Raw genomic sequence first — 18,379 nt, forward strand, 5'->3', positions numbered from 1 at the left:
TCTGTAAAATCAGGATGGAAGGTAATTTTACAGGGTAATCAGGTTCAAACACAGAGGATTCCCCTCCAGGCAAACTTCAAAATTACAAAAAAAAAAAAAGGGATAAACCTCCCTCTTAGCACAGAGAAAATTCACAAGCTAAAACAAAAGGTAAACTAACGCCTTCTCTTGCTATACTTACAATTTGTAATCTTAGAGGATTATTTCAGGTATGGTTTAGGAGAGGTTTTTTTCTTTCCTGCCTGGTCCCCCTCTTTCTCCCAAGAGAACACCAATAAAAACCTTCCCCCACAGATTTGAAAGTATCTTCTCCCCTTATTGGTCCTTTTGGTCAGGTGCCAACCAGGTTATCTGAGCTTCTTACCCCTTTACAGGTAAAGGAGGGATTTTATGCTACCCATAGCTGTATGTTTATGACACTCTGTGAAAGGGGAGTATAGGGGTGGGGCCCTGGGGGAAGAGATGAGGCAAAAGGAGGGGCCTCAGGGAAAAAGGAACCAGGATGGAATAGGTGGCCGTGGCCGTCACTCATGTTTTTTGGATCCTGTGTCACAGGTGCCAGAACCAAGTGATGAACTGACCCTTCACTTGACAAATGCCCTGATTATCCTCTCACGAAGATGTTTGCTTTTCACACTGTACACAATTGGATTCATCACGGGGGGGACCAGCAGGTAGACATAGCCCAGGAGAATCTTAAGTAAGTGAGAAGAGCTATTCCCAAATCTGTGTATCACAGCCAGGCTGACGTTTGGTGTGTAGAAGAGCAGGACGGCACACAGGTGGGAGACGCAGGTGTTCAGGGCCCTGAGGCACTCCGTGTGGGACGTGATGCTCAGCACTGTTTTGAGAATCATCATGTAAGAGAGGAAGATGAGCAGTGAGTCCAATCCAAACGTGAAGAGAGTAGTAAACAAGCCATAGATGTAGTTGACTGTGATATCCGAACAAGCCAACTTCATGACATCCTGGTGCAGGCAGTAGGAATGCGAGAGGACGTTGGCTTGACAGTATTGGAACCTTTTCAGGAGACAGGGGAATGGTAATGCTACAGCCAGCCCTCTTACCACAAACACCAACCCCATCTTGGCTATTCTCGGTGGAGTTAAGATGGAAGCATATCTCAGCGGGTTACAGATGGCAACAAAGCGGTCAAAGGCCATCAACAAGTGCACGGAAGATTCAATTTTTGCAAGAAAGTGGAGGAAGAACAGCTGCCCAAAACAAGCATTAAGGCTTATCTCCCTAGAGTTGAACAAGTATAGGCCCAGGATTGTCGGTATGGTGGATATAGATAAGCTAAGGTCTGTGACAGCCAACATGGAAAGGAACATGTACATGGGCTCATGGAGGCTTGGATCTGTTTTTATAATGAACAGAATGACTGAATTTCCTACTATCGAAATAGCGTACATTAAGCTGAATAAGATAGAGATCCAGATATGGACGTCTTCCTGCCCAGGTATCCCAGTGAGAAGGAACACTGCAGAGTTGAATTCGGTGTAATTCGCAGCTGACATAATGGGCTGGGCCATTCCAAAGAGTTTTGAGATTTACTTCCTAAAATAAAAAAGAACAGGAGACTAGATGATATTTAATGAGACATTTTTCTGCTCTCTGTGCCACTTGAGAGACTTTCAGGAGCTTAAGGAAGATCAGCAAATAAATATCCTTGGATTTGCAGCACCAATAGGAAGATAGGCACTGCCAGAGTGGATCAGACCTGCAGTTCATCTAGCCCAGTATCCAGTGACCAGTTCCAGATGATACAGAGGAAAGTGGAAGAAGCCCTGCAATAGGCAGCTATGAGATAACCTGCTCCCAGGAAAAGTGTCCCCCTGACACCAACTAGTTAGACATATTTTGTGATGTAAATCTGGAAGGTTTAGAGCTCTTCCAAGACTTTAAAAAACAAATCCTCATGACTGTAATTGGATTTTCTGGTTACCCATATCAACCTCCAGTCCTTCTTTGAATCATACTTAGCCCTTGGCCCCATTTGTATCTTGTGGCTTTGAGTTCTACAGCCTACTTGAGCACTGTGTGATTGTACAGTTGCGACCTTCCTAAAGACACCCTTTCTGGCCCTCCACTTCTGAGTGTGACCCGTTGTATCATATGTATCAGATGGTAAAGACATGGCAAGTGCAGTGAAAACAGTCATTCTATAGAGCTGAAAACAGTGATTCTATTTAGCTGTCCTGCATTGAAGCTACGTATAAACATGTTTTATTGCTTCTGTAGAGGTTATGATCTACTGAATCTATTAATCCTGTTTGTATACATGTCTCATTTTTGCATTTGAAGTTATGAATATTGGCTGCATACTTGTTTAATTCTGAGTAGGTTTCAGTGAAGCAGTTGGTCAGCTTCCTGAGAAAAGACTATTCTCAGTCAGTGCCCGATCAAGAAGCCATAATGCCAACAATGAACTAGGAGATGCCGATCCACATCTGGGCTTTCCCAGTAATGTGGCTTGGCTGATAGGGAACTCAGTCATGCGTGGACATGTGACTTGCCCGGGGGACCCCAAAACTCCATTTTGCAACTGGACTTTGTATAGAGCAGTGGAGGGGGTCTCCACCCACAAGATGTTTTGTCTGTTACTACTTGGAACCTCTTAAATCCTACTTTCTGTATTTAATACAATCACTTTTCACTTTTTAATTGACCCAGAGTATGTATTAATACCTGGGCAGGGGTGCAAACAGCTGTGCATACCTCTCTATCAGTGTTATAGAGGGTGAACCAACTGATGAGTAGTTACCCTTCCCTTCATAAATATAAAGGGAAGGGTAACCACCTTTCTGTATACAGTGCTACGAAATCCCTCCTGGCCAGAAGCAAAGTCCTTTTACCTGTAAAGGGTTAAGAAGCTCAGGTAACCCGGCTGGCACCTGACCCAAAATGACCAATGAGGGGACAAGATACCTTCAAACCTGGAGGGGGGGAAAAGGCTTTTGTCTGTCTGCCTGATACCTTTGCCGGGAACAGATCAAGGATGCAAGCCTTCCAACTCCTGTAAAGTTAGTTAGTAATCTAGCAAGAAAATGAGTTAGGTTTTCTTTGTTTTGGCTTGTGAAATTCGCTGTGCTGGAGGGAATGTGTATTCCTGTTTTTTGTGTCTTTTTGTAAACTAAGGTTTTGCCTAGAGGGATTCTCTTTGTTTTGAATCTGACTGCCTGTAAGATTATCTTTCATTCTGATCTTACAGAGTTGTTCTCCTTTCTCTTTTTTTTTTGTTGTTCTTCTAATAAAGTTCTGTTTTTTAAGAATCTTATTGGGTTTTTGGGTCTTAAAAATTCAAGGCTGGTTTGTGCTCACCTTGTTTATTCTCAAGCATCCCCAGGAAAGGGGGTGTAAGGGCTTGTGGGGATATTTGGGGGAAATAGGAACTCCAAGTGGTCCTGTCTCCGTTCTTTGTCTAAATCACTTGGGTGGTGGCAGCATACTGTTCAAAGACAAGGCGAAATGTGTGCCTTGGGAAAGTTTTTAACCTAAGCTGGTAAAAATAAGTTTAGGGTTTTTTTCATGCGGGTCCCCACATCTGTACCCTAGAGCTTAGAGTGGGAAGGCAACTGAGAAGGGTAAAACAGATTTATTTAGAGTTTGGACCCCATTGGGAGTTGGACATCTGTGTGTTAAAGACAGGCACACTTCTGTAAGCTGCTCTCAGTTAAGCTTTCAGTTTGTGGGACGTGATTCAGACCTCGGTCTGGGTTTGCAGCAGGCTAGCAAGTCTGGCTCAAACCAGGCAGGGCACTGAAGTCCGAAGCTGACAGAGCAGGAAAGCAGGAGCAGACGTAGTCCTGGCACATCAGGTGGCAGCCTCCAAGGGGGGATCTGTGATCCAATCGGCCACACTCTCCCTGTGTAAGGGTCTGTAGATTTTTAGCAAGTTACAAGGTAACACAGAGAGTTACTTCAGCTGGGCGGGGGAAGGGATGGCATCACAAAAGTGTGAATATGCAAACACTAGGTTTGCGCTAATGTCAAGCTGAGTGTGCAAGTTACTTCAGCCATGCTCATGTAACAGGTGATGGGCGTAAATTACATGCAAGCTCTGTTACACTCCCCTTTCCTGCCCCTCAGCTCTCGTGTTTGCTGAAATACAAACTATCAGTTCTTTTCTCTCAGGACTTTTTGGAAAGTCTTGCCCAGGTATTGCAGAGGGTTTGTGTTCATCACCCTGAATGTCAGTGTTAGAAAGAGCTTCTGGTCAGTGACCAGGAGACAGTATCGTACAACTGTTTACTGAACAAAGCGTTAATAGCACAAGCCCATTTTGAATACTAGTTGGAGTACTTCTGAAATACTTTCTAGAGTCAAAGAGATTAAGCACAAAGTTACCACTGCTCCTTGCCTTCGAGATTGCAACAACTCTGCAGCAGGCTCTCAACATCTATTCATGTCATGAAAGTGTAGTTTGTAATATTTGTATTACAATTAAAAGTTCTGGCATAATATTTACACATCTGTACTTTGGTACACACCCGTCAACCCATTGTTTCCCCTCTCATCTTCCTTCAGAGATGATTTCTCATTGTCATGTCAGAGTGTGACTTACAGTGTCGAGTTTGTCATCTGGATTTCTTCAGAACCTGTAGAGATCGCAGCGTCTCAGCCATCAGTCAGTTGCTTGTCTGCCAACAAAAGTCCAATAACTCCTCTGTCCCTGGGTTAATAGCTGACGGGTTCTCCTCAGGTTCTGTTCTGTCAGTCTGTAGCCTGTATCCGGAGTGGTAACAGGCATTGGGGTCAGTATAGAAAATATTCATTCCCTGAGCTCTCACTCTCTAGTACAGAGTAACCCCAGCACCTCTTATTTGCACCATGATGTGGATTTACAAGAAGTGGATTCAAAGTCAAATGCATGAGTATTCAAGGAAATGGAACCTCATTTCACACACAAATGTTCTCTATTGCTTGCTCTCTCTCTCTCTCTCTCTCTCTCTCTCTGAATGTCTATATCCTGAATTCATAAAATACATCACACACTGGAATGACATTGGGACAGGCATGGAGCTGAGCTGCCATAATGAATGTGTCTGTAAAACCCAGTTCTTGGGATGTTTGCTGTAGAGCTATATTGGGTTGACTATTGGGGTATTTAAGCTATGGCTGTATTAGGTGAAACTAGCCTGGCTCTTCTTAATTTAACACCAGGCTTCTGGAAAAGAAGCAATAGCTAAAGAAAAGCGGTCTCTCAGTGACCCCCCCCAGGGAGGTGGAGAGACAACACTGGAGCTACGTGCTGGCAGAGCCTATTTCTGGGCTCCAGCCATGTCGCTGAGTTCACAATGCTGAGAAGCTCTTCACACAGACACGCTCAGACATCGCTGGGGAAGTCTGAAGTCCCTCGGCCTGCCCGGGTCCCCATCAGAGTGGATCCAGAATGGAGCCAGCCTGCAGCCTTTACGCTTCACTTCACATTTTAAAGACGGTGAAACCTGCCAACGTACCCAATTCCTGCTAGAAGAGAAGCCGCCAGAGGTCTTCATCCTAGAGGACAAGGAGTCATTGGAGCGGTTGCATGGGCAGCAGGCAGTCTCTGTTCAGACGGGGAGGCAGGTGTCTATATGAAGATGCCGGCACTTTCCCCTGGGGGCCACTTGGCCATTTGGGAACCTGAGATGCTTGGCTAAGTGTGCACCAGCTTTAACCCCTCTCATGACCTATGGCAGGAGACCAAATCACAGGGGACGTGTGGTGAGGCTACCCAACTGGACTGCAGTGTCAGCCCTGCTGCAGGCTCTATTCCTTGTATCTGGGCTTGTCATCCCTGTTCATATAGTTTCAGTTAGTCACAGGGCTACCTCAAAGGTGGCCGAGTGGTAATGATGATGCTGTCACAGCTGTGATCCTGCTGAAATAAAATATAATATAATAGTAATTATTATTAACAACATAGGACCGGATTTCTCCCCGGCAGCCCCCTGTCCTGAATGACAAACCCAGGGTGCAGGCCAGGGAAGGGAGAGACCACAAGGCTCCCTACATGGAAATTTCCCTTGGATTGTTCTGGGGAGGGGGGTGTTCCTTCCCTTCTCCCTTATGAATTAAAAGGGGGACGAAGGATCCAGGGATCCCCAAAGTTAGGCACAGATCTCAGTGATCCACTGATAGCTAGACCTACCCACCCACAATCTCTGGGCCTCCACAATTGCTCTAGGAACCTCTTCAGCTCCCTGCTGGCACAGGCTGATCAGAGAAGTGCTACCAGGGCCAGTCACAGTAGCTACTGCCTGCAGGATCTGCTGGAGAGGCGTTGTACAGGTTGAAGAGGGCTGCATGGAGATGGGAATTGCAGAGTGCAGCCATAGACTCAGTCAGTCCAAACTTCATTTACGTTATGACGATGAGGCAGATGAAAAGACTCTAGTTTCTCTTTGGGATCCAGGCAGTTGCAGCTGGGCAGTAACTTTCAGATTAAAATGATCCTTTTTCTATGAATACTCTGCCCAAAAAAGTGAATGAAAAGGAAACGCTTCACTTTCGGTCAAAATGTTTCATGGAGTGAAAAAAAATTGTTTTCCAGCCCAGCTCTTGCTCAACCCATGAGCCTCTGTCCCTCATGCTACAGGACCTCACCCCTAGGTGGCAGCACTAGCCCCGAATTTTCAGGGGCTGGCTTCTCCATTCACCTTCCCAGAAGATTCTTCCATTCCCCACTTCCCCACGTTTTTCACAGAAGTGGGCATTTGTCCCATTTCCTCCTCCCAGCTGGTCAAGTCACCAAGACCAACCAAGACAAATGGCTCCTTTTGACATTAAAAAAAAGTTGGTGTGGCTGGGAGAGAGCTTTAAAAAGGGACTGTCCTGGCCAAAACGGGACATGTGGTTACCCTACCATGGATATCTGCTAGGGTGGCTACACCAGCCTTATAACAGAGGGAGCCCCTGGAAAAGGCTTGTCTCCACCAGCCCATCCATCAGAGGAACAATTTAAGAACAGAAGAGTGGCCATATGGATTCAGACCAATGTCCATCTACCCCCATGTTCTGTCTTCTGACAGTGGCCAGTGCCAGGTGATTCAGAGGGAATGGACAGAAGAGGGCAATTATCAAGTGGCCCATCCTCCGTCATCTGATCCCATCTTCTGACGGTCAGATGTTTTGAGACACCCACAGCATGGGGTTGCTTACCTGACCATCTTGGCTAAGAGCCACTGATGGACCAATCCTCCATGGACTTATCTAGTTCCTTTTTTAATCCAGTTGTGCTTTTGGACTTCACAACATCCCCTGGCATTGAGTTCCACAGGCTGACTCTGCATTGTGTGAAGAACTACTGCCTTTTATTTGTTTTAAACATGCTGCCTGTTAACTGCATGGGCGACCCCCTGGTTGGTGTGTTTTGTGAAGGGACAAATAACATTTCCTGATTCAGTTTCGCCACACCACACATGATTTTATAGACTTCTGTCATATCACCACTTCATCTTCTCTTTTCCAAGCTGAGAAGTCCCAGTCTTCTTAATTTCTCCTCATAGGGAAACTGTTCCATACCCCCAAACATTTTTTGTTGCCCATCTCTGTACCTACTCCAATTCTAATATATCTTTTTTGAGTTGCAGTGACCAGAACTGCACACAGTACTCAAGCTGTGGGCGTATCATGGATTTATACAGAAGCATGTTATTTTCTGTATTCTTATTTGTGTCTTTCCTAATGGTTCCTAACATTCTGTTCTCTTTTTTGACTGCTGCTGCACAACGAGTGAACCTTGTCAGAGAACTCTCCACACTAACACGGCTGCTCCTCTGAAACCTTTCTTGAGTGCTAACAGCTAATTTAGACACCATCATTTTGTGTGTATAGTTGGGATTATGTTTTCTGATGTGTATTGCTTCCAGTTATTAACACTGAGTTTCATCTCCCATTTTATTGCCCAGTCACCCACTTTTGTGAGATTGCTTTGTAACTCTTCAAAATCTGATTTCCTCTTAAATATATTCAGTCATTTTGTCTCATTTGCAAATTTTGCCACCTCACAGTTAATCCCTTTTTCCAGATCATTTATGAATATGTTGAACAGCACTGCTCCCAATACTGGCCCCAGAAGGATGCCACTGTTTACCTGTCTCCATTTTGAAAACTGACCATTTATTGCTACCCGTTGCTTTGTATCTTTTAACCAGTTACTGATCTATGAGAGAACCTTCCTTCTTCTCCCAGGACTGCTTCCTTTTCTTAAGAGCCTTGGTGAGGGACCTTGTCACTTTCTCAAATTCCAAATACAATATATCCACTGGATCCCTCTACCCTGCATGTTTGAGGACCCCCTCAAAGAATTCTAATAGATTGGAGAGGCAGGATTTCCCTTTGAAAAGCTGTGTTGATTCTTCCCCAACAGATCATGTTCCTCTGTGGATCTGATAATTCTGGTCCTTACTATTACTTCAACTATAGTTTCCAGTTGTAAGGAATATGGTTACGCCGCAGAGAGCCAACACAACAGTGACGGGCTCGCAGAGTCACTTGGTGCCTGAGGCACAGCTCAGAGGGTCTTTTCTCATGTTCAGGCATGAGACATGCACACGCCGGTTAAGCAAGGCCATGCACATGTTTAATAGAAAGGGATGTGTTCAAAGCCCAGCTCCAAAAGCCTGCTACTAGCTCTCTATTAGACCCAAACAACCCCCTCTACCAGATCCAGCTACCCCCAAACTGGGTGATGTTGGAAATATGGATGCAGGGTGTGAGGTCTATCTGCAGCTCTAGAGGGGCTCTCGGTGCTCACGGAAGGGGTGGGGATCAGGATCAGAGCAAGGGGCAGCCCAGCAGGGCTCTGCTAAGCTAGGCAACGTTCCTCAGATCCTTCACTCTCTGAAAGCACGTCCTGATTCCCCCTCTTACTGACAAACTGTAGCAGGGGCCCAGAACTCCCTTGTCAAAGGGGGCTCTGCTGATGACAGGCCTCATCACCAAGTGGTGTTGGGAAGAGTTCAGGTTCTGCACCCAATGCCCCAGACCATCCTCATGAGGCACACAGAGCTGAAATCTTTCTATGGCACTTAGCAATATCCCCACTTATTGTAGAGTTCAGGAGCCTGTCAATCTGTAACATATTTATCAGTACAACACTGCATGTAGTAGGACAGTGCTATTAACACCACTGGGCAGATCCAAAGGCCAGAAGGCACCATTGTGATCAGGTAGTCTGACCTCCTGCCTAGCACAGGCCACAGACCTGCCCAAAAATAAGTCCTAAAGCAGAGCTGTTTAGCTAGAACTACATCCTGCCTTGATTTAACAATTGTCAGTGATGGAGAATCTACCACAGCCCTTGGTAAATTGTTCCAATGGTTAAATAAAATTACACATTATTTCCGATCTTAATGTGTCTAGCTTCATCTGCCAGCCAGTGGATCATGTTATAACTTTCTCTGATACATTGAAGAGCCCATTGTTAAACTTTTGTTCCTTATGCAGCTACTTACAGACTGTGTTCAAGTCACCTTTTAACTTCTCTTTGTTAAGCTAAATAGATTGAGCTCCTTTAGTCTATCAGTATAAGGCAGATTTTCTAATCCTTTAATCATTCTCGTGGCTTTTCTCTGGACTCTTTCCATTGTATCAATGTCCTCCTTGAACTATAGACACCAGAACTGCACAAAATATTCCAGCCACGGTCACACCAGTGCCAAACACGAGAGGTAAAATAACCTCCCTGCTCCTACTCAAGATTCCCCCAGTTGTACATCCTGGATTGAATTTGTTTTTTTGGCTGTAGTGTGGCACTAGAAGCTCATGTTCAGCTGATTATCCACTATGACCCCCAAGTGTTTTTCGGAATCAGTGCTTCCCAGCATTGGGTCCCCCATACAATATGGATGGCTTATCTCTTCCTCCAAGATGTACACCTTCACATTGAGCCGTATTAAAACACATGTTGCTGTGGGACCGATGGACTAAGTGAGCTGCCCAAGGTCACAGAAGAGGTCTGTGGAAGAGCCTGGAACTGAAGCCAGGACTTCTGAGTCCGAGGACAGCACTTTAAGCCCTGAATCATCTTTCCTCTCTGGGACAAATGACTGAGGTGGGGGCAGCTAGCAGGTCAGCATGCTGAGATTACCAGAAACTCAGGGAGTTACACTCCTGTAACATCATAAACAGTGTGGTGGAAAATTAACCACACTTTGTCTTTGGATCAGAACAGGCCTGAGGCTCCTTTATTGATTACAAATGCAGGGGGGTAACAGCTCGAAGTAGCTGCCCCCCGATGCAAAGCACACACAGCTTTTTAATGCTTAAAACCACAGACAAATTACACATACTTCCGTATTAATTACCTTACTTGAAATACATTGCAAAATTAACACTGGTCAGAAGCAAAAACAAGCGTCTCCCCCACTAGGCCCCCTCTTGTTATTCACTGTCTGTTCTTTTGCGGTCAGCGACCTTTCTAACACAACTGTTGCGGCTATATATTTCATAAGCTTGACTTTTAGAAATTTGTTCTGTCCCCATAGAATCATAGAATCATAGAATATCAGGGTTGGAAGGGACCTCAGGAGGTCATCTAGTCCAACCCCTGCTCGAAAGCAGGACCCATCCCCAATTAAATCATCCCAGCCAGGGCTTTGTCAAGCCTGACCTTAAAAACTTCTAAGGAAGGAGATTCCACCACCTCCCTAGGCAACGCATTGCAGTGTTTCACCACCCTCCTAGTGAAAAAGTTTTTCCTAATATCTAACCTAAACCTCCCCCACTGCAACTTGAGACCATTACTCCTTGTCCTGTCCTCTTCCAACACTGAGAATAGTCTAGAACCATCCTCTCTGGAACCACCTCTCAGGTAGTTGAAAGCAGCTATCAAATCCCCCCTCATTCTTCTCTTCCGCAGACTAAACAATCCCAGTTCCCTCAGCCTCTCCTCATAAATCATGTGTTCCAGACCCCTAATCATTTTTGTTGCCCTTTGCTGGACTCTCTCCAATTTATCCACATCCTTCTTGTAGTGTGAGGCCCAAAACTGGACACAGTACTCCAGATGAGGCCTCACCAATGTCGAATAGAGGGGGACGATCACGTCCCTCGATCTGCTCGCTATGCCCCTACTTATACATCCCAAAATGCCATTGGCCTTCTTGGCAACAAGGGCACACTGCTGACTCATATCCAGCTTCTCGTCCACTGTCACCCCTAGGTCCTTTTCTGCAGAACTGCTGCCTAGCCATTCGGTCCCTAGTCTGTAGCTGTGCATTGGGTTCTTCTGTCCTAAGTGCAGGAACCTGCACTTATCCTTATTGAACCTCATCAGATTTCTTTTGGCCCAATCCTCCAATTTGTCTAGGTCCCTCTGTATCCTATCCCTGCCCTCCAGTGTATCTACCTCTCCTCCCAGTTTAGTATCATCCGCAAATTTGCTGAGAGTGCAATCCACACCATCCTCCAGATCATTAATGAAGATATTGAGCAAAACCGGCCCCAGGACCGACCCCTGGGGCACTCCACTTGACACCGGCTGCCAACTAGACATGGAGCCATTGATCACTACCCGTTGAGCCCGACAATCTAGCCAACTTTCTACCCACCTTATAGTGCATTCATCCAGCCCATACTTCCTTAACTTGCTGACAAGAATACTGTGGGAGACCGTGTCAAAAGCTTTGCTAAAGTCAAGATACAATACATCCACTGCTTTCCCTTCATCCAAAGAACCAGTAATCTCATCATAGAAGACAATTAGATTAGTCAGGCATGACCTTCCCTTGGTGAATCCATGCTGACTGTTCCTGATCACTTTCCTCTCATGTAAGTGCTTCAGGATTGATTCTTTGAGGACCTGCTCCATGATTTTTCCGGGGACTGAAGTGAGGCTGACTGGCCTGTAGTTCCCAGGATCCTCCTTCTTCCCTTTTTTAAAGATTGGCACTACATTAGCCTTTTTCCAGTCATCCGGGACTTCCCCCATTCGCCACGAGTTTTCAAAGATAATGGCCAATGGCTCTGCAATCACAGCCGCCAGTTCCTTTAGCACTCTCGGATGCAATTCGTCTGGCCCCATGGACTTGTGCACGTCCAGCTTTTCTAAATAGTCCCTAACCACCTCTTTCTCCACAGAGGGCTGGCCATCTATTTCCCATGTTGTGATGCCCAGCGCAGAAGTCTGGGAGCTGACCTTGTTTGTGAAGACAGAGGCAAAAAAAGCATTGAGTACGTTAGCTTTTTCCACATCCTCTGTCACTAGGTTGCCTCCCTCATTCATTAAGGGGCCCACACTTTCCTTGGCTTTCTTCTTGTTGCCAACATACCTGAAGAAACCCTTCTTGTTACTCTTAACATCTCTCACTAGCTGCAGCTCCAGGTGCGATTTGGCCCTCCTAATTTCATTCCTACATGCCCGAGCAATATTTTTATACTCTTCCCTGGTCATATGTCCAACCTTCCACTTCTTGTAAGCTTCTTTTTTATGCTTAAGATCTGCTAGGATTTCACCGTTAAGCCAAGCTGGTCGCCTGCCATATTTACTATTCTTTCGACACATCGGGATGGTTTGTCCCTGTAACCTCAACAGGGATTCCTTGAAATACAGCCAGCTCTCCTGGACTCCTTTCCCCTTCATGTTAGTCCCCCAGGGGATCCTACCCATCCGTTCCCTGAGGGAGTCGAAGTCTGCTTTCCTGAAGTCCAGGGTCCGTATCCTGCTGCTTACCTTTCTTCCCTGTGTCAGGATCCTGAACTCAACCAACTCATGGTCACTGTCTCCCAGATTCCCATCCACTTTTGTTTCCCCTATTAATTCTTCCCGGTTTGTGAGCAGCAGGTCAAGAAAAGCCCCCCCCCCCCCCTAGTTGGCTCCTCTAGCACTTCACCAGGAAATTGTCCCCTATGCTTTCCAAAAACTTCCTGGATTGTCTACGCACCGCTGTATTGCTCTCCCAGCAAATATCAGGAAAATTAAAGTCACCCATGAGAACCAGGGCATGCGATCTAGTAGCTTCCGCGACCTGCCGGAAGAAAGCCTCATCCACCTCATCCCCCTGGTCCAGTGGTCTATAGCAGACTCCCACCACTACACCACTCCTGTTGCTCACACTTCTAAACTTAATCCAGAGACACTCAGGTTTTTCTGCAACCCACAATTGGTCAAGCACCCTTCCACCAAGTACGTTTTTCCCTTATTCAAGCCCTGCATTTTCCTCTTATTTAATGGTGTTAAATTTGCAAATGAATTTTAGTTTTGCAGTTTCTCTTTGAAATCTGTTTTTGACATTATTTTGTTGAAGTATGGTTACTTTTAAATCTGTTAAAGAATGACCAGGGAGATTGAAGTGTTCTCCTACTGGCTTTTGTATGTTACTATTCCTGATGTCTGATTTGTGACCATTTATTCTTTTACATAGAGACTGTCCGGTTTGGCCAATGTACATGGCAGAGGGGCATTGCTGGCACATGATGGCATATACCACATTGGTAGATGTGCAAGTGAATGAGCCTCTGATGGCATGGCTCATGTGGCTGGGTCCTCTGATGGTGTCACTAGAGTAGATATGGGGACAGAGTAGGCAACAGAGTTTGTTACAGGGAATGGTTCCTGGGTTAGTGTTTCTGTGGTGTGGTGCATAGTTGCTGGTGACTATTTGCTTCAGGTTGGGGGGCTATCTGTAAGCGAACACTGGCCTGCCTCCCTAGATTGAGAGTGAGGGATCATTTTACAGGATAGGTTGTAGGTCATTGATGATGTGCTGGAGAGGTTTTAGCTGGGGGCTGTACGTGATGGCCAGTGGCGTTCTGTTATTTTCTTTGTTGGGCCTGTCTTGTAGTAGGTGACTTCTGGGTACCCTTCTGGCTCTGTCAGTCTGTTTCCTCACTTCTCCATATGGGTATTGTAGTTTTAAGAATGTTTGATAAAGATCTTGTATGTGTTTGTCTCTGTCTGAGGGATCGGAGCCAATTTGGTTGTATCTTAGGGCTTGGTTGTAGACAATGGATGGTGTGATGTGTCCTGGATCAAAGCTGGAGGCATGTAGATAAATATAGCAGTCAGTAGGTTTCCAGTATAGGGTGGTGTTTATGTGACCATCACTTATTTGAACTGTAGTGTCCAGGAAGTGGATCTCTTATGTGGACTGGTCCAGGCTGAGGTTGATATGGGGTGGAAATGGTTGAAATTCAGGTGGAATTCTTCAAGGGCCTCCTTCCCGTTGGTCCAGATGATGAAGATATCATCAATATAGTGCAAGTAGAGTAGGGGCATTAGGGGACGAGAGATGAGGAAGCGTTGTTCTAAGTCAACCATAAAAATTTTGGCATCCTGTGGGGCCATGTGGGTACCCATAGCAGTGCTGCTGACTTGAAGGTATAAGTTGTCCCCAAATCTGAAATGGTTGTGGGTGAAGACAAAGTCACAAATCTCAGCCACCAGGTGTGCCATGGCCTCATCAGGGATAGTGTTCCTGAGAGCTTGTAGTCCATCCTCTTGTGGAATATTGGTGTAGAGGGCTTCTACATAAATGGTGGCCAGGATGGTGTTTTCAGGAAGATCATCAATGCATTGTAGTTTCCTCAGGAAGTCGGTAGTATCTCGAAGATAGCTAGGCATGCTGGTAGCGTAGGGTTGGAGGAGAGAGTCCAAATAGCCCGATAATCCTGCTGTTAGGGTGCCAATGCCTGAGATGATGGGGCGTCCAGGGTTTCCAGGTTTATGGATCTTTGGTAGTAGATAGAATACCCCTGGTTGGGGCTCTAGGGGTTTGTCCATGTAGATTTGTTCCCGTGCTATAGCAGGGAGTTTCTTCAGCAGATTGTGTAGTTTCTTTTGGTAACCATCAGTGGGATCAGAGGATAATGGTCTGTAGAATGTGGGGCTGGAGAGTTGCCTGGCAGCTTCCTGTTCATAATACAACCTGTTCATTATGATTACAGCACCTCCTTTGTCAGCCCCTTTGATTATAATATCAGAGTTGTTTCTGAGGCTGTGGATGGCATTGCATTTTGTACAGATGAGGTTATGGGGCCAGTAATGCTGTTTGTTCACCATTTCAGCCTGTGCACGTCTGCGGAAGCACTCTATGTAGAAGTCCAGTCTGTCATTTCGACCATCAGGAACAGTCCACACAGAATTCTTTTTCTTGTAGTGTTGGTAGGAGGGTTACAAGGATATTAATACTTCCCTATCTTCCCTATCTCGCCTGACACATTCAAGGATCTCATTTGCTTTTTGTTAACTCCTGCAGGACACAGGTGGCTCACAGTCATCCTGGGACTGACTAATACATCTTTCTCCTCCTTGGTCAGTTCCAGCTTACCCTTGACTGTATAAACTGGCATGTAGTGAGTTGAACTAGGGAAGATTCAGAACTGACATGATAACGGTGTAAAAGCACTTTTACAGGAATGAAATACCAGGTACTAATGGGCTCTTTAACCTAGCAGGGAAAGGTATAACAAGGACCAATGGCTGAAAACTGAAGCCAGAGAACTTAGATTTGGAAAAGAGGAACACATATTTTTGACTGTGTTGGTAATTAACCAGGGGAACAAACTCTCAAAGGACGTTGTGGATTCTCCTGATCTCTAAACCAGTATTAGATGCTGTCATAAATATAGATGGAAGGGTAAACCCCTTTAAAATTCCTCCTGGCCAGAGGAAAAATCCTCTCACCTGTAAAGGGTTAAGAAGCTAAAGGTAACCTCGCTGGCACCTGACCAAAATGGCCAATGAGGAGACAAGATACTTTCAAAAGCTGGGAGGAGGGAGAGAAACAAAGGGTCTCTGTCTGTCTATGTGAAGCTTTTGCTGGAGACAGACCAGGAATGGAGTCTTAGAACTCAGTAAGTAATTTAGCTAGGTACGTGTTAGATTATGATTTCATTAAATGGCTGAGAAAATAGCTGTGCTGAATAGAATAACTATTCCTGTCTGTGTGTCTTTTTTGTAACGTAAGGTTTTGCCTAGAGGGATTCTCTATGTTTTGAATCTAATTACCCTGTAAGGTATTCACCATCCTGATTTTACAGAGGTGATTCTTTTCTTTTTACTTCTATGAAAAGGCTTCTTGTAAGGAAACTGAATGCTTTTTCATTGTTCTAAGATCCAAGGGTTTGGGTCTGTGGTCACCTATGCAAATTGGTGAGGATTTTTACCAAACCTTCCCCAGGAAGTGGGGTGCAAGGGTTGGGAGGATTTTGGGGGGAAAGATGTGTCCAAACTGTTTTTTCAGGAACCCAGATAAAGTTTGGTGGTGGCAGTGGAAGTCCAAGGGTAAAATAGTTTGTACCTTGGGGAAGTTTTAACCTAAGCTGGTAAAAGTAAGCTTAGGAGGTTTTCATGCAGGTCCCCACATCTGTACCCTAGAGTTCAGAGTGGGGAAGGAACCTTGACAGAGGCCTTCCTAAAAGATAGGCTTTAGAGGAACAGAAGCGATGCTTTAGTCAAAAAGAAATCATTGGGCTCAATATGGGGGTAAACTGGGAGAAAATTTTCCAGGAGGTCGGACTCGATAATCTAATGGTCCCTTCTTTCCTTAAATTCTATGAATCTATGATTTATTCTCTTGAGTGAATTTCTATTTTGGATGCAACTGGAGAATGTAAGCATTCAGAATAGCAACTATCACTCAACAAGAATATATGCTGGCCTAGAAGGCTCAAGATTGCTACAATGAAACCAGGATGTATGGTCTCTTTGCTCTATAAACCAGATCATTTCCTGTCATGAGAGGAATCTCACAATTTAATCATGATAGGTGTGGAGAAAGTACATAGGGAAGTGTTATTTACTCCTTCTCATAACACAAGAACTAGGGATTGCCAAATGAAACTAATAGGCAGCAGGTTTAAAACAACAAAAGGAAGTATCTCTTCACATAACACCCAGCCACCCTATGGAACTCCTTGCCAGAGGATTTAGTGAAGGCCAAGATTATAACAGAGATCAAAGAAGAACTAGATAAATTAGTGGAGAGGAGGTCTTTCAGTGCCTATTAGCCCAGATGGGCAGGGATGGTATCTCTGGCTTGCTTTTCCCAGAAGTTAGGAATGGGTGACAAGGGATGGGTCACTTGATGATTGCCTGTTCTGTTCATTCATTCTGGGGCACCTGGCATTGGCCACTATTGGAAGACAGGATACTGGGCTAGATGGACCTTTGTTCTGACCCAGTAGGGCCATTCTTATGTTCTTAATTGTCTCGCTCTTTGATCTGGGAACAGCATCCTACCAAAGATAAAAGCTTATCAACAAGCAGCACTGATTGGACACTTGAGACTCTTACTTGTGACCAGAGCTATATAGTCACCCCCAGCCTCCTTAAAATGAGTAGGTTTATTAGCAAACAGAATTGGCCCAACTTATAGTCTTTTGGGAAGACAAGGAGCTCTTGGGACCCAGCCTAGTCTCTCTGTGTCTCTAAGAGCATCTTCCTATCTGTTTGTTTTTTGTCCCTTTCTTCTGGAAGCAACCTTTACTGAAACCCTGTGATCCTGGGCCCTCTCATGACATTCTTATCCATGTCTTTGTTACAGGGCCTAGGTGTGAAGCTGACCTTTGCCTTCAGTCTGCTTTCGCTCAACCAGACCATTAAAGATGAGGTCCCCCATGGCTGTTAATACATAGTTTGTCAGTTAGAACCATTTAGCCTTAATGGCTTACAATCACTGGTTCTGTGACTGTGCTGAACCTCCCTGCAGCACTCCAATATTACTCTCAGAAATCCACTACTTAACCTTCACTGTCACCCCCACATCTGCCACAGACACGAAGGGGCTGGAGTCATGGGGCTTCCCAGAAGCCAGCTGTCACAGGAGGCTGTGGTAAGAGGCCTTTTATAGACAAATGTCAGAGGTGTTGCTCTGTGGAACCCTGACACCGCCCTGATCTTAGGGTCTCAGAGTATCTAACTGCATTGACTGTACATATCCTTCCACCACTGCTGTGAGGCAGGGCAAGGCTATTATCCACCTGTGCAGAGATATCCAATGGCTTGTCCACAGCCACGCATGGCCTGGGAATCAAACTCAGCTCTCTGGAGTTACAGAGCTGTGCCCAGACAGCAGGACCAGCCTTCCAGACACATGAGCAGTGACAGGCCTGGTTGCATTCTCTGCTGCGCCAGGAGAGCTCCCCCCTGCGCTATATAGAGTGGGGATGGCCATGTGCCAGTTAGAATAATAGAATCATAGAATATCAGGGTTGGAAGGGACCTCAGGAGGTCATCTAGTCCAACCCCCTGCTCAAAAGCAGGACCCATACCCAATTAAATCATCCCGGCCAGGGCTTTGTCAAGTCTGACCTTAAAAACTTCTAAGGAAGGAGATTCCACCACATTTTACAGAGGTCATATTTTACATGTTACAGAGGTCTGATTCGCTGGCCTGTTTTCTCCCTGCCTCAGCAGAGTTTAGAGCAGCCTGGGGGCTGGGATGACATC

The 18,379-nt window shown here is 45.5% G+C and overlaps 1 protein-coding gene across 1 annotated transcript in view; it reads right to left on the bottom strand.

Annotated features, from left to right (window-relative positions):
* Window positions 1-584: 584 nt before the first annotated feature.
* LOC311513750 (olfactory receptor 51G2-like) overlaps window positions 585-18,379 on the bottom strand; it is a gene marked incomplete at both ends in the record, with an annotated part of 92,854 nt that continues 75,059 nt past the window's right edge. Inside the window, one exon of the mRNA XM_084615815.1 lies at window positions 585-1,419. Coding sequence (XP_084471941.1) covers window positions 585-1,419 — 835 coding nt within the window. The remainder of the gene's footprint in view (window positions 1,420-18,379) is intronic.

Source organism: Lepidochelys olivacea (genome assembly GCF_965140295.1).
Source record: "Lepidochelys olivacea isolate rLepOli2 genome assembly, chromosome: 1".
In the NCBI taxonomy this organism is placed as follows: domain Eukaryota; kingdom Metazoa; phylum Chordata; order Testudines; family Cheloniidae; genus Lepidochelys; species Lepidochelys olivacea.